We start from the raw sequence: 15,456 nt of genomic DNA, 5'->3' as shown, positions 1-15,456 counted from the left end.
ATATACACGCATTAATTAAAAATATTTTTAAATAATTAAAAAATATTATTTTAATAATATTACATATATATCGACTTTTGAACTGGTGGCAACTACTTAAGTGACTATTCTCTTAATTAAAAATATTTTAAATAATTAAAAAAATATTATTTAAGCATAGCCATGTTCAAGATTTACTACAACCATGTATATTTTAAGTGACTATTCTCTTAAACCGCATTTGTAGCTAACACATTCCCATTTTCATTGTTCATGTTGGCTTTTATTGATTAAAATACCAACACCATTGATTGTTCATTATTAAATTATATTTAATATTAATTATTTTAAATTATATAAATTCATATAAAAAAATTATTATCAAGAATTTTATGAAATTATATATCATTATTAAATTATATTTAATATTGATTATTTTAAATTATATAAATTCATATAAGAAAATTTATTATCAAGAATTTTATGAAATAATATATTATTATTAAATTATAATTAATAATAATTTTTTAAATTATACAAATTCATATAAGAAAATTTATTAGTTATAATTATTTTAAATTTTATTAAATCATATATTTTAATTAAAATATATTTAATATTAATTATTTCAAATTATATTTTATAGTATCAAATATTATGATTTGAGTAAATTCATATAAGAATATTGATTATTAAGAATTTTATTAAATTATATATTTTAATTATAATATATTTAATAATAATTATGTTAAAATATGATTAAATTATTTATTATTGATAATAATAATCTTATTAAAATTTAAATAACAATAACAATAATCATTTATCCGAACAAATTTATGCTAAGGGTATTCTAGTTATTTTAGTTTTTTCCATTATGCTATTACACCTCTATTCCATTCAACCAAACACAAGATTACTATTACGCCTCTATTCCATTATATTCAACCAAATAGTTAATTTGTTATTACATCTCTAATCCATTATACCTCTAATTCAATACACCTCTAATCCAATACAGCGAACCAAACTTGCCCTAAATTTAGTAACTAAATGTTCGTTTATATGAAAAAGAAAGGAAAACAAAACCAAACCCGGAAGGGAAATCTCAGTATCTCACTGTATCTCTCCAGCTCCCCTGTTAGAGCAATGTACGTAAAAGTTGCGATTTGTTTAACATTCGCCATTCTCCTTCTGATTTCATGTTCCATCTACGTCGGCACCATTGATGCCAAATCATACTTCTTCCCACTGCAACCGCCGCCGCTTCGTCTCTCGCTATGTGCAACCGACCGTCCCCTCCGTGTTTACATGTACGATCTCCCTAGGAAATTCAACGCCGGCATGATGGACCGTGGGACATCCCAGGTGGCGGCTCCGGCCACAGTGGAGAATTTCCCTCCCTGGCCTAAAACTTCCGGTTTAAAGAGGCAACATAGCGTGGAGTATTGGCTGATGGCTTCGCTTCTTTACGACGAAGAAGAAGGGAGCGAGGCGATTAGGGTTTCGGACCCCGAAATGGCGGACGCTTTCTTTGTGCCTTTTTTTTCGTCATTGAGTTTCAATAAGCACGGCCATGTTAAGACGGATGCTGAGGCGGATGCGGATCGCCAGTTACAGGTTCTTATTATGTTAATTGGTTGCCGTAATGCATATTTGGCAGTTGTTTTGTCTTCCCCCCCCCCCCCCATTTTACTGCAGTTGAGCTCTAGGTTTTTCTTTTTTAAATAGTAATGTATGTGATAAATGGTTTACTAAGTGCTTCGAGCTTCAAATATGTTGAATGCCATTTCTTAAGGTGGGGCTAAATGAATCAATTATGTTAGGTCCTTGCTTAATTCCAATGGATTATATTAATGAAATGATTTCTTCAGTTTTTACTTCAAATCTGCTGACTGTTATTTATCTAGGGTGATTACATGAATAAGCTTCAGTTCAATTTTGGGTGCTTTTAGCTATTGATCATATTAATGGAAAAGATGCTTTGTTGGAAATTTGAATCGGAGTATGCTAAATGTTATCTCTTAAGGGTGGTTACATGAATCAACCAAGTTAAGCCCTGGTTCAATTTTGAGTACATTTAGCAATTGATTATGTTAACGGAAATGATGCTTTGCTGGAGCTTTTGACTTTAGGATTAGCATTATGGAATGCTAAAAGGTTGGGTTTCTTTGGGAATTGATTAATGAGATATTGAGATGTTGCTTTCAAACATGCATATAGCCGTACACATAAAAGAACTTAAGTTAATCTTCTGATTATGATGTATCATCCAATCCTTAGCCAAATGGTTCCATTATTGATGATAATGACTACTAAAGAAAAGAGGACCTACTTGTTTTTTGATATTTTTTGAAGAGTGTAGATTATTTTTCTTTCAATCTTTCTTTTCTATTGTTAAATTAAACATTTATTTGTTGTCTTTTATCATCTCCAAGCAAGCAATGCACAATGATCAGGACCCGGTTTGCTGGAAATATTATCATGCATCCATCATTGGGATTTTGTTATACTAAAAGTACTAATTAGTGCAAGTAATGTGAAGAAATTATTTTCCTCCATTGCTGTGGATGAGTTTCTCTAGTTTGTAGTTCATGCTTTGAGGTTCTCCTATACCATGTACTGCCACTTTTATCCAATATTTCAATTTTCCAATGTGAATTGCTTCTTGTTTCAGGTTGAATTACTTGAATTCTTGCGACAATCCAAGTATTATCAAAGATCCGGAGGCAGAGACCATGTAATTCCCATGACACATCCAAATGCTTTCCGATTTCTTCGACAGGAGTTGAATGCATCTATTCTTATTGTTGTAGATTTCGGTCGCTATCCTAGAAATATGTCAAGTCTAAGTAAAGATGTGGTTGCCCCGTACGTACACGTTGTTGATTCCTTCACAGATGATGACCCTCTGGACCCGTATGAGTCTCGAACTACTCTTCTTTTCTTCCGGGGAAATACTGTCAGGAAAGATGTACGGTAGTTCTTAAGAGACTTGATAAAACTTCAGTTTAATCAATTGATATTGCTCATTCAACATCATTTTCTATTGCAGGAAGGCAAAATTCGAGTCAAATTGGCCAATATGTTGGCTGGTAACGATGATGTTCATTACGAAAATAGTGTACGAACTCCAAAAAGCTTTAAAATGGTATGCTACTTATCAATGCCGCACAATGTTTATGTTTTCTTGACATTCAAATCACAAAGTGGTAATCCTTCTTTCCAACTAACATTTTTGGCGACTTGCTTGTCAATCAATACCCATGTTGCTTCAAAACTTCATTTTTCTTGAAGGACTGTGTCTGTGTCCAAGACCTGTCCAATACATATATGAACATGGGTATGAGGATGTGATCCTTCAAGAATCTTTCAAATACATAAAAAGCTTGGAAAGGATTGAGCATGCCTATGTAGGACACATACCTGTGTTTGACACAAGCAAGTTCTAGTAACATAGGTCAATACATGTGGTGGCTTTCAACAACCATGAGCACCAAATTTTAGCTGCCTTTCCTGCTACATATACTCAGTATTTGGATGTCTTCAACAGTTTAACATGGTGCGATACTTGTAGTTTCGAAGAATAAATTTGTGAAGAAAATCTATTAATGGAAACTTTTTTCACTATATTGTGTTTACGGACTGCGTTACTTGGACTTGAGTGTGAGTGATGAATACGAATATGTTTCTGACATGGGCATGCTTAATCTTTTTCCAAGTTTTTTCTTGTATTTGGAGGGTTCTTGGAACGGTTACTTAAACAAAAATAAAGAGTTTAAATAACATAGGTTGCCGATCCTTTCAAACATTTTCAAAATCTAAGATGAAATAGCCTCTTCAAGCTGTAGGGAAAGTTTGCATTTAGTTTAACAATAAGCTTTATGCTGTAACTATACTATTCTCTCATTTTTTCTTCTTATTTTTCATTAGTCTACGAAAGGGATGCGATTGTCGAAGTTCTGTCTGCACCCTGCAGGGGACACACCGTCCTCTTGCCGGCTCTTTGATGCTATTGTGAGCCACTGTGTTCCAGTCATTGTCAGTGACAAAATCGAGCTTCCCTATGAGGACGAAATCGATTACACTGAATTCTCGATTTTCTTCTCTATGAAAGAGGCTTTGGAACCAGGTTATTTGATTGATCAGCTACGTCGATTTCCGAAGGATAGATGGATTAATATGTGGATGCGGCTTAAGAATGTTTCTCCTCATTATGAATTCCAATACCCTCCAAAGAAGGAAGATGCGGTCAATATGTTATGGAGACAGGTGAAGCACAAGCTTCCTGGGGTTCGGCTAGCTGTTCATAGAAGTAGAAGGCTGAAAGTTCCGGATTGGTGGCGGCAGAAGAGATGATTCTGGGAACCTTTTTATGACACTGTATATTTATGATCTCTTTTGGTTTTTTCATTTATAGTGACATCTCATGGCAGACACAAGAAGCAAAGGCGCTCGGAAATGGCAACCCCAACATCACGGTGCCAGCTTTACTGAGCTAACTGGGTAAAGGTTCTGGTTCCAACATTTCCACTCTCTTTTCCAGCATTATATAGAGCAAGAGGCAGTCAGTTAAGATCATTCTCAGTTTTCTTATTTCCTGGCAACAGCTAATGTGCAGAAGCTGTTTTAAAAGATGGAATCGGCATGGAGTTTTGGTATCTAAAATCAATGTTCTTCGAATTTGAGTGTGAATATCAAACAGGACTATATATCCGACACGGATATGTTCATTTTTTTTTAGAAAAAAAAAGGGTTTTTTTCACACATATTTTGAGGGTCATATCTCATATTCTTGTGTTGGACACAAATACTTGAAAGGAAAAAAGAAAAAGCAGCATAGTGCAGAAACATACATGTGAGAGGTGGTTTCGTATAGGTTCTAGACTTGTACAAGGTTATTCAAAAAGGTTTTTGGAACTTGATGAGTTTATTTGGTTTAATTGAATAAATTATTAAAAAATTATAAAAAATAATTTAACTGGTTTTAAGTCTAATTTAAACTGTTTGTAGGTTAATTGGTCTAATTTTTAATTCTGAACCGATATCTAGGCTAGTTCTCAAGTTAGGTCAATTTACTGTGGGTCTGAAAACTGTGTTATTCGGTGAAGTGTGACGTACTTAGTTCACATACCCTGTGAAAACTTAATACTAATCCTATTTTTAATCTTTGCCAATAGAAAGAATGAAGGTGTTTTATATCTGAGTTTAAATTATTTTTAATTGGTCACCAATTAAAAAGTAAAAACCTTATGTAACTTTAAATCCTAAATATTAAAGCCCTAAACCTTAATTTAACCCTTTCATAAAAATCATACATATCAAAGGTCTAAATTCTATTAATTTTATTTAATTGGTGACCAAAAGAACAAAATTGAATAGTTGAGTGACCATTTGTGACTCCTCATAATTTGGTGACTAAAAAGAAATTTTCTAATACCCAAGTGATTATTTTATAATTTTTCATTGTTGGGTGATAAAAAAAAAGAAAAAATTTATAGTTTGGTGACCAATAATGTAGTTTACCCAACAAATTTCTCATGCTCTAAAGAAGTGTTGGTATATTATTTGATACTTAAATTAGGTTTCAATATTCTATTTGGTACCTTAGTTTGGCTTCAATATTTATTTTGGTACTCGAACTTTTCAATTTGAGGCTTAAAATTTTTTTGTCTTAGTTAAGTACTTGAGTTTAGCTTCAATGTTTAATTTGATACTTAAGCTTTTTTCCCAATTAAATCCCTACATTTTTTACTAGAGCACACTTGTTAAGTATTTATTTTAATTTAGGTACCAAATTGAACATTGAAACTGAATTTAGCTACGGAATTGAAATAAAGTGTCAAATTGGGACAAAAAGAATTTAAGTACAAAATTAAACATTAAAACTAAACGTGCAGGTATCAAATGATATGTTAACCTTTAAAGAATTTATCTAAAAAACTTGAGATAAATTTTCAATAAAAAATAAAAAAAATAGTTAAAGCTAACAAACAGAATCTTAAAAAAGCAAAAATAAGCTGAAACTCTTAAAATCTTGAAGAAAATGACGTAGCCAAAAGGGGGCAGGCAGGGACTGGTCAAGGCCCTGGCTTAATGGAAAATTTCGTTTATAGCCCTTCCTCAAAATAAAAAAAAAGAGAGTTAATTTAGTTGTTTTTAACTTTTGATTAAATGAAAATTTTATAATTTTAGTCCTTTTGAAGAATTAATAATTTAATTTAAACATTCTTAATACAAAAAATTTAGTTTTGACACTTCCAAAATTTATAATCTTATCTCGACCCCTCTAAACAAAATTTCTAACTTCGTCTAATGGAAATTAATGGACAAGTTTAATAACGTGGATGACTAAAATATAACTGTTGATAATTGAACGAGTAAAACGTAATTGTAGTTTTAGTTTAGTCACTATTTGTGTGTATTTCGCCTTTTACCTTTTACTTTTTATTTATTTATTTGAAGAATAAATTTCACATGTTCTAAAGAAGGGTAATATGTTTTTGGTACTTGAACTTGAAGAATTAATTTTAGTTTACTTGAATTTAACTTCAATATTCAATTTGGTACCTTAGTTTGGTTTCAATGTTCACTTTTTGAGGTTTTTAAAAAAAAATGATATTTAAGTTCTTTTATCCTATTTAAGTATTTTAGTTTGACTTCAATATTTTAGTATTTAAGTTTTTTGTCCTAATTAAGTAGTTATATTTTTTATTAAAACACACGGGTTAAATATTCATTAAGCTATATGATGCAGTTAATTTAGGTACCAAATTGAATATTAAAGTTAAATTTAGATACCAAATAATATATTAACCCTTTAAAGAGTTTTTCTAAATCCTTTAGATATTTTTTCAATAAATAAAAAAAATAGTTAAGCCATTAGAATCCGTATCCAAATGTAGTTGAAAACCTGGGAAAGGAGAACTCAGTTGCCAACTCTAATTGTAGTACTTCACTCAGTAGCTCGCTTCGCCCGACTCAGCTGGCTGTTGAAGAAGCCAAGCGTAAGCACGCCACCGCATTCTTCTCGTCGACTCAATCTCAGAATTGTAATCTCCCGGCGAGGAAATGTCTCACTCTCACAAATTGGTGATCAAGTATTACTTAATCCTCCATTTTTCCATTTTTTCTTTTCTTTCAAATTTTAACTTCATTGACTATAAATACTTGCATTTTAATTAGTAATTTAATTTCCTTTTGAAATAAAAAAGGAGGTCTTCGATGAGTCGTCCACCACCACCACCACCAACTACAAACAAGGATCAACAGCATCAAAATCCTTCTCTTCAAGAAATCAATATCAAGGTTTTCGGGTTGCTTTTTTTTTTTATGTACATATTATTTCTGTAATTGATGCTGCATTTTTATGAATTTTAAAAATAAATTGTAAAATAAGAATCAGAAAGAAATCTGCAATGCAGTTGATTCAGAGCGGAGAAAAAGAACGGCTGAAGGAGCTTTTGAGGGAAAGGCTTCTTGAATGTGGTTGGATTGACGAGATGAAAGCTCTTTGCAGGTTTTTCCTTTTATTTATTTATAATTACTTTTATGAATTATTATCATTGCTGCTATTGGGATAATGTTATGGGTAAACTATTCGAATAGTCACTTAATTATTAATGCATTTCTATTTTGGTCATCTAATTTTTTTATTAATTTCCTCACTCTATTGTCTAACAGAATATTGATTTGATTCTTTTATTAATATAATAATAAATTTAAGTTAACTTATTTTGTTATTTTAATCCTACATTTAGAAAATTCAACAAATTTAACCTTCAATATTTTGTTATTTTGTTATTTTAAATATATATTTTTGCAAAAATATTTTCACTCCATCTTGTAATGTTGAATATAGTCATACATGGTTACACTCAAATATTTAACACATCCGTACTAGATACATTCTCATATCCTGTAATCATATCCGATGTTACTCTGAATCCTTTTTCCTTTTCGAAGTATCGAAGTCCAACCCATAGCAGTATTGGCCTATGACCTTCTTAAGACTCTCCAAAATAAATGAAAATACTTGAAAAAATTTGAACACATCCATGTCCGATACCTGTACTCAAGTCTGAGTAATTCGGTCACACTTAAATCTGAGTAACATATATTTGTTTGCATTCCACTATTTGTTTTTGTTCTTAGGTACTCTAAAAACTCCCTATTTTAACATAGTTGATGTATATATAATATTTGGTTCAAGGGCATTTACAAGGAAGAAAGGAAGGAACAATGTTACAGTGGATGATCTAGTTCATGTAATCAGCCCAAAAGGCAGAGGTGAGTATAACTACAACCTTCACTTTCTCTATCCTATCCCTCTCTTTGACACACATACATGAGAAGAACAAATTTTGAGTATATTTATGTTGGATATGATTATGTGCCCTGAGTGTTGGTTAAGATTTGGTATACTCAAGCTTAGAAAAAAGTACACATATCCGTGTCTTGACAATCACATCTTGAATCCAAACAATTTTGATTTGTTTTCATTTCACCCTTTCTGTTTGTTCTCAATCTCACCTTAAAAAGCTTTGAGAGAGTAGATTGTTATACCCCTACCCGACGCGACATGTGGCACCATGAGAAGACACCTAAGGGATATCCATGGACTGCCCTCCGCTTACCTCTGAGCCTACAACACTTGGCATATTCTCCACTTGAGTGTTCGGACAATCCTCTACTGCCCGACTGGTCACCGACCTAGGCACCTTATCCTCCAAGCCACTCGCTTTTGGTGGGTATGTGCTCATCTCCAGGGGGGGACCACCAAGGGACCACTAGGCATAACAACTTGTACTGTGTCAAAGCCAGACCACACTCGACGACAACCTACATATGTATAATGGCCTCACCACCTGGCCGACAGCACAATCACCATGTCCGTATTTGCCAGTGATGTGGCCTCATTGAGCATGAGACCTCTTTCCTTATATACACCCTGTAGAGCGAGGAAGAAGGGATCAATCCTTTGAGCCTTTTAGCAACCCTAAACACTTACGAACACTCTGCAATTTTTGCTTCCCTACCTTCCTCCTTACCTTACCTCCTCCTTTTTTTTATGGCTCTCCACCTATTTAGGTGAACCGGCCCTTTTTGCCTTCTACTCCTTATCTCCTCTCTTTTTGATGCTTGTATCAACATAGATATTAAAGGAATCTGCTACTTACAATGTTGTATTTGTTTTTCATTTTGGAAAATGGTGCATTGCATTTGCAAACTAAGCTTAAGGTTTCGATTTTGGTCATGCTGAAGTCAATAATATTGAGAATGGAGAGTAAAAGAGTTTAGGATGGGTGTGACCTAAGTAAATCTGAGGTTTTATTTTTATTGAATCCTTGTCTGATACGAGTCAAATGCATATCCAGGCATGAGTATACAGTTATGCCCTGCCAAGAAGGTCCTTCCGAATACATAGAAAAGCTTGAAAAAAATTAAAAATACATGTTTCCAAGTAACATAGGGTGGGAAGATGCTTTTGATCAGGCATTCAAGTTGGTTTGTAATTCAATATGAGGGAGAAGAAGGCGGACAAATTCATGGACAATAATAGTATACGAGAAAAAGCATACACCCTAATCCATTTCCCATTTATTTATGATAGGTGTGATGGATTTTACTACATTTCAATTATCATGTTTTTCTCTTATGATTGCCTGTCATGCTTAATTTTTCTCTGACTTGGGAGCATCACTTCTGTTGCCGTTTTTGTTCTGCAGCATCCGTTCCCAATTCCATGAAGGCTGAACTGTTACAACGGATCCGAGCTTTCCTTGCATCAACAGCAGATTGATATTGTTGGAGCTTGGATCACAAAACTATTGGAGTTGAGTTGACTGCTGATAATGGAATGTAGTAAGGAAGGAGTGGTATGGTGTTTGTACATTTTCTCGTATCGTAATACTTATTTCTATGTAAATAAATTTTGATAAACTCAGTTGAAACCCTATATCAGACAGAATTGTTCATGTCCGGATTTCTCCAGGTTATGGTCTTTTCTGTTACGAGATTGGATGTTTTCTCTATTTCGATATTCCTTTCAAATAATGGGGGAACATTTTGCCATGTTTAATGGTTTATATATATCATGTTCATGCATACACGAATTATCAAATTTGAACCTAAAGACGCGAAGCGAATTTACTTGGTTCTGGGTATTCATTCCACCAATGAATTAATAGAAGAATCCTTAGAATGAACATTTAGCATCTACTCATGTAAGTAATCAAATACAGAAAATTCACCATATAGAGGGGACTCGTCCTTTGAATGAAGAAGAGAATAGCAATAATCACAGAAATAACAAGGGTTCTCCCTTGCCCACTTATCATCTAAGGTCACCTTCGAGGCTCTCGTAATTTTACAAACACTGCATTTCTGAACTCGGGGTTTTAGTTGAAAGATCATTATTGGATAAGCTGCTCGGTTTTGTACATCATCTGGATGAATCGACCTCATGTCCCTAATCACGATTGTGTGCTTGCAGTCACCCTTCATCGAACAAAAATAGGCTAAAGATTGATTATAACATATAAATTTCAAGTCCCAACAAATCATTGGGTACGCGATAATCCAAGTTAGAGTTTTGAATTCACAAGATGAATGCATACACTTCATGAGTTAATGGAAGTAGGGAATGGGAAAAAATGCCGCACCTGATGACAATAGAGATATCTGGCACCAAGTTGAAACCTAAAGTCACAAAACCGAGTCTTGTGCATGTCCGCGGCTTTGAAGTGAGGCAATCTTGAAGGTGTCACACTGCCTAAAACTGATCTTTGCTTTTGTTGCAACTCACCAGTTATGATGCTTTCCCATTTTTTCATAGCATCATCTGGAGAGTTTCTAAGCCAATCAAAAATAGGCTCACTGTAATCTACAGCACAGGGATCTCTCAAGTCATTAAAAAATATGTCCTGCAGAAACATAACAATCAATCGGATGCTATAGTTGATATCTATATTACTTGGGCTTGGGTGTGACTGCCAAATTTAGGTGCACTTGATGGGGGTATCTTCAACTTATTCCAAATTTTTTCATGTATGTGGACGGTCATACCCACATAGGCATGCCCGGATATGTGCCGGACATGGATAAAAAGGGATTGAGTGTCGGAGCAATATAGATTAACAAAAAAGGTTTCAGCACACAGATGAAGTGGTGAGAAAATTGGGTTTCTTACTTCTATAAGGAAATATCCAGAAGGATCATAACGGCCAGCCTTCTGCATCACCTGGTCAGTCAAGCAACATATCTTGTCCTTAATTTCGGTTAAGGTTTGACGGCCAAGAACCAAGAACTCTTGGACCTACAACAATTCAAGATGTCAATACAAGCAGAAGGATCAGACAAAGGAATGAATGGTGAAATAATATCATGAAAGTCAAGTGTCAGTGATATTATATGAACTAAGCGAGTTACCATTACCATCAGAAACAAACCAGTAGAAGTTTATGATCTGATTGATCATAACTTGTAACAAACATAAAAGAAAAACAAAAATCGAATATGAACTGCTATGTGATTTAGAACTGAGTGCACCATACCTTTGACCATTTTCGTATGTTATGGTAGACCTCAACACATAGAATAGTTTCAGGGTATAACACTGGTATGTGCTCCTTGACATCTGCCGACTTTGCCTGTCATTCATAGAAAGAAATGGAAGAATGAACACTTCAGTCCTAAATTTGACTGCCTTGGAACCTCTTACAGGTTGCCATTCTAGTCTTATCTTTTAAGGATCAGATAGAAATAAATTTAATTCAAACTGTACGGGAAGGCATCCAAAGGCTTGAATTAGGACACCAGATGAATTTATTATCAATTCAAATTCATTGCTTTATGTAACAAAGTATGTCAAATTATGCTGCCAGCCCCTATACTCGAATGAAATTTGAGATTTAGTCCATGCATTTAAAAAGTTAAAAATTAAATCTTTACTTTTTCAATTTAAAAACCCTAGTCCAATCATTGATATCATTAATATTTTCTATCAAAATTTACCATCAATATATCCATGCTATCATACCAATTTTAGAAGCATCATTATTTAGAAGCATCATTATGAACTAAGTAAGCATATCTGATAGTATGCAAATTTTGACCCAAAATAAAATACTAATGGTGTCAATGATTGGACTACAATTTTTAACTCGAAAAAGTAAGAAGTCTTAACTTTTAACTTTTTAAGTAGAGGGATTAAATCTCAAACTTTTCCAAAGTTCAGGGATTGACGACATATTTTGACCAACAAAGTTTATAAGCTATATTACTCAAGCTTGGGTGTAAACATTGGATACGAGAATGTGTCCAGCAGGGTATGTTCAATTTTTCCAAGTTTCTCCATGCATTTGGAGGATTCTTGGAAGGTCATACCCCACACCATTGTACAAATATTTATTTGAGCTATGTATTTCAAGGAAAGTGAAGAATCTGAGCAATATAGGATATAATAATATAAATGCACCAAATTTGAATACCACATTTATAAGTTCATCCACAAATTTGTTTAATCAGAGACTTCAGGTTTTAGCAAAATGAATTTGAAAAGATCATCTACAATAAATAGACAAAGGAACCTTTGGCAAACCTTTCCACTAGAACTCGTAAACCGGAGAGATTTCATCCTTTCAATTTTATCAGACGATGGAATGGAACCTTCAGAGATCTTGGAGATGGCACTGCACCAAGTTTATAGACAAAAGTCAGCAATGATCAGGAAAAGGTTTATCAGTTAGAGAATACCACAGACAGATCTTAATACAAACTTCAAAGCATGTAGCTTTGCTGTTGCTTTGTCTTCATCCTGCTTTTGTTTAATCTTTGCAAGTTCGTCAACCTTTTTGATATATGCATCCTAGAAATGCAATGGTGAAAACTTTGTTAAGAAGGAATATAACAAGATTACGAGATATGTTTGTGAGGTGTGATTTTTGTTTTTGACCATTAAATAAAATAGGCAATCCGATTAAACGAATATACTTGCCAAGAAAACACTAAAACTTTTGCAGGAAAACAAACAGTTTAAAAGGAAAAATCGTCATGTTTGAACAAAATAAGGCTAGATTACTAAACTATTATACTCACTAAGATTAGATTATAGTACTTAAAAGTAAAAGAAATTCAATACAACCAGTACCATACTTCAACATGACGGTCATTCATTCTCCTTCTCTTTTGCTTCTTTGAGCCATTCTTCCTATCTGTCGCAGCTCCATCTAAATCAGTACTAGGACACCCATTTGAGGGCTCGATTGAAGTTGAAGCAGTCTCTACTGCATGTTCCTTTCTGGATCTTGTATGATAACTGCAGTACAAATGGTACAAGTGAGTGAAACAAAAGCTGAAAATGAATTGGTATTGCTCTGAAAAACTTGAAGATCCCTATCTAAAGCGAAGAAATTAAGACATAACATCAACTACCAGCCAAAAAGGTAATTGTGCTTACTCAAGGATAAAGAAGTGAAAATAAATCCCAAAATCCGGAAAATATATTAGAACAAATCTAAAAGCATTTTCAAATATAAGTTGTATTTTAGATCAACCGAAAAGGACAAGATAACAAGCAAGAAATATGCATATAGCTCACCCTGAATTGGAGCCGTTTTCTAAACCTTCAGAAGCATTTTCAACATGCTCATCCTCCTACAATATAATCCATAAATAAATTAAATAAACAAACTAAAAACTAGAGCAATTCTAACTTTATTAATAGCTTGATACTATCCTTTATGATAATATCAGCAAATACCTTAAAAGCTTCCTTGAGAGCCATTTCTACTAACTCTTCCTCCTTGAGAATTTTAAGGTCGTCAACACTGTAAACCGTAGAATTAATAGTAAAAATGAATCAAAATCATACGATATGCCTGTGCTACTGACTCTTCATTTTTCTTAAGGTACTTGTGTCCAACACATATCTAGGTATTGGTATGGGATATCAACCTCCAAGAACCCTTCAAATACATGACAAAAACTTGAATATACACTTATGTGCCTGACACTCGAACCCGAGTCCGAATAACTTTAAAATAGGAGAGATGCAATGAGAATACATTGTTTTGAAAGAGACTAAACAAAAAAAGTAGACATGAAGATGGGGTGATACTAACCAAATATCCTCAGACTCAGCAAGTTGAGGTGAATCCAATTCAGCCTCTAATTCCTATAAATAACACAAGAAATCATGGCAAAAACAGAATATCAAAGACCAAAAAAAAACCATTGCAGAGTACTGAGAAAGATATGATATTAAAAGGGATATTGTGATAATAAAAGAATATACAACCTGGAGTTGTCGAAGAACTGAGTTTTGAAACTCAGGCACGCTGGTGAGAGGACTAATGAGATTGGAAATATAAATGGGGCCACCCTTTGGGATTGAACAATTTGCTTCCTCTTCTACCGTGTTCGTCCGATTCGCCTCCATTTTTATTTCTTCAACCTTCTTCGTTTCTGATTGTTCAGAAGAAGAAAAAAACCCGTAAAAATCAATGTTCTCAAAATCAAAATAATAGAAAACTATTGCAGAAAATTCACATTTCATATATATATATATATATATATATATATATAAAGAAAAGAAAATTCCTAAAAAATAAATAAATTGAAAGAAATTGGATTGTGCTTAGACTAAAAAAAAAGTAGATTATTTAGAAAAAGGGGAAAATTGAAAAACTGGTACCTTTGAAGTGAAAACACCGGCAGTGGTTTCCCAGCAGCAGGGACGGCAAGTAGGGAAGGCAACCGAAAAATAACAGAAAAGTGAAGCTCAGGTCAGTTAAGCTTTACTAATGAGCCATGGGGTTTGTTGTTAGGTCGGATGGGCCTATTTTTTTAGCTCAATTAGGTTCAAAATGAGACACCCAAATCAAATTAATTACAGTAGCATAACCTTCTCCTGATAATTTGTAAGCACGACTTGCCTCAAAATCCACTAAGCTGGTTACAGTTTTTATTTGGTAACAGTTTTAATTCTATTGTGATGGTAATTTCCTTATTATTGTTCAAGCATAGATTTAAAGCGTCTAAGAAGACAGACTTGAAAACTGTTGGGTACGCTATCGCAGGTTCGAACCCTGCTGTCGACGTATTTTATTTCCTTTTTTTGTTTTTCATATTTATTTTTGTTTGGCTATTTTATTTAAGGTTAAAATATGCCATAGATCCCTGTACTCTTCACAAATTTAGAATTTAGTTTCTATAATTTTATTTTCAGGAATTTAGTCCTCTACTTTTCAGATTTCAAAATTAAGGTTCAATTATTAACATTGTTAACCTTTTGTTAAATTTGTTAGTGTGACATTTTGAAATAAAAGAAATACTCACTTGGTAATAGTATAACTAAAAATTACATTGAAATGAACTCGAATTTAACAAAATAATCTTAATCGCATTAACAGTTGGATCTGAATTCAAATATAAAAATATAAGCACTAAATTCCTAAAAATAAAAGTACTGAGACT

The 15,456-nt window shown here is 33.4% G+C and overlaps 3 protein-coding genes across 5 annotated transcripts; 2 read left to right on the top strand and 1 right to left on the bottom strand.

Annotated features, from left to right (window-relative positions):
* Positions 1-952: 952 nt before the first annotated feature.
* LOC105765879 (probable arabinosyltransferase ARAD1) lies at positions 953-4,748 on the top strand. The gene is made up of 4 exons (XM_012585144.2): positions 953-1,599; positions 2,657-2,953; positions 3,035-3,130; positions 3,913-4,748. Exons 1-4 carry the CDS (start codon positions 1,033-1,035, stop codon positions 4,336-4,338), a joined length of 1,386 nt encoding a protein of 461 aa, XP_012440598.1. The 5' UTR covers positions 953-1,032; the 3' UTR covers positions 4,339-4,748.
* A 2,164-nt stretch (positions 4,749-6,912) lies between these two features.
* On the top strand, positions 6,913-9,956 carry LOC105765877 (uncharacterized). 3 transcript variants are annotated; one of them, XR_001124916.2, is made up of 6 exons: positions 6,913-7,079; positions 7,194-7,287; positions 7,404-7,498; positions 8,192-8,268; positions 9,357-9,592; positions 9,708-9,956. XR_001124916.2 is itself a non-coding variant. In XM_052631599.1 (5 exons), the coding sequence occupies exons 1-5, from the start codon at positions 7,051-7,053 to the stop codon at positions 9,779-9,781; spliced, it is 360 nt and encodes a 119-aa protein (XP_052487559.1). In that variant the 5' UTR covers positions 6,913-7,050; the 3' UTR covers positions 9,782-9,956. The 3 variants fall into 3 exon arrangements, 2 of the variants coding, with proteins under 2 accessions (XP_052487559.1, XP_012440594.1); XM_052631599.1 differs by lacking the exon at positions 9,357-9,592 and having other exon boundaries at positions 7,413-7,498; XM_012585140.2 differs by lacking the exon at positions 9,357-9,592.
* A 171-nt stretch (positions 9,957-10,127) lies between these two features.
* Positions 10,128-14,984, bottom strand: LOC105765875 (snRNA-activating protein complex subunit). The gene is made up of 12 exons (XM_012585138.2): positions 14,675-14,984; positions 14,279-14,445; positions 14,103-14,155; positions 13,742-13,808; positions 13,580-13,635; positions 13,135-13,297; positions 12,759-12,847; positions 12,581-12,671; positions 11,535-11,630; positions 11,171-11,296; positions 10,644-10,904; positions 10,128-10,479 (listed from the first exon to the last, which is right to left on the bottom strand). The coding sequence occupies exons 2-12, from the start codon at positions 14,417-14,419 to the stop codon at positions 10,198-10,200; spliced, it is 1,425 nt and encodes a 474-aa protein (XP_012440592.1). The 5' UTR covers positions 14,420-14,445; positions 14,675-14,984; the 3' UTR covers positions 10,128-10,197.
* Between the last annotated feature and the right edge of the window lie 472 nt (positions 14,985-15,456).

The sequence above is a fragment of the Gossypium raimondii genome, chromosome 5, assembly GCF_025698545.1.
Source record: "Gossypium raimondii isolate GPD5lz chromosome 5, ASM2569854v1, whole genome shotgun sequence".
NCBI classification, from domain to species: Eukaryota; Viridiplantae; Streptophyta; class Magnoliopsida; order Malvales; family Malvaceae; genus Gossypium; species Gossypium raimondii.
Note: the sequence above shows the minus strand (reverse complement) of the source record. Positions and strands in the feature narration are given on the sequence as shown.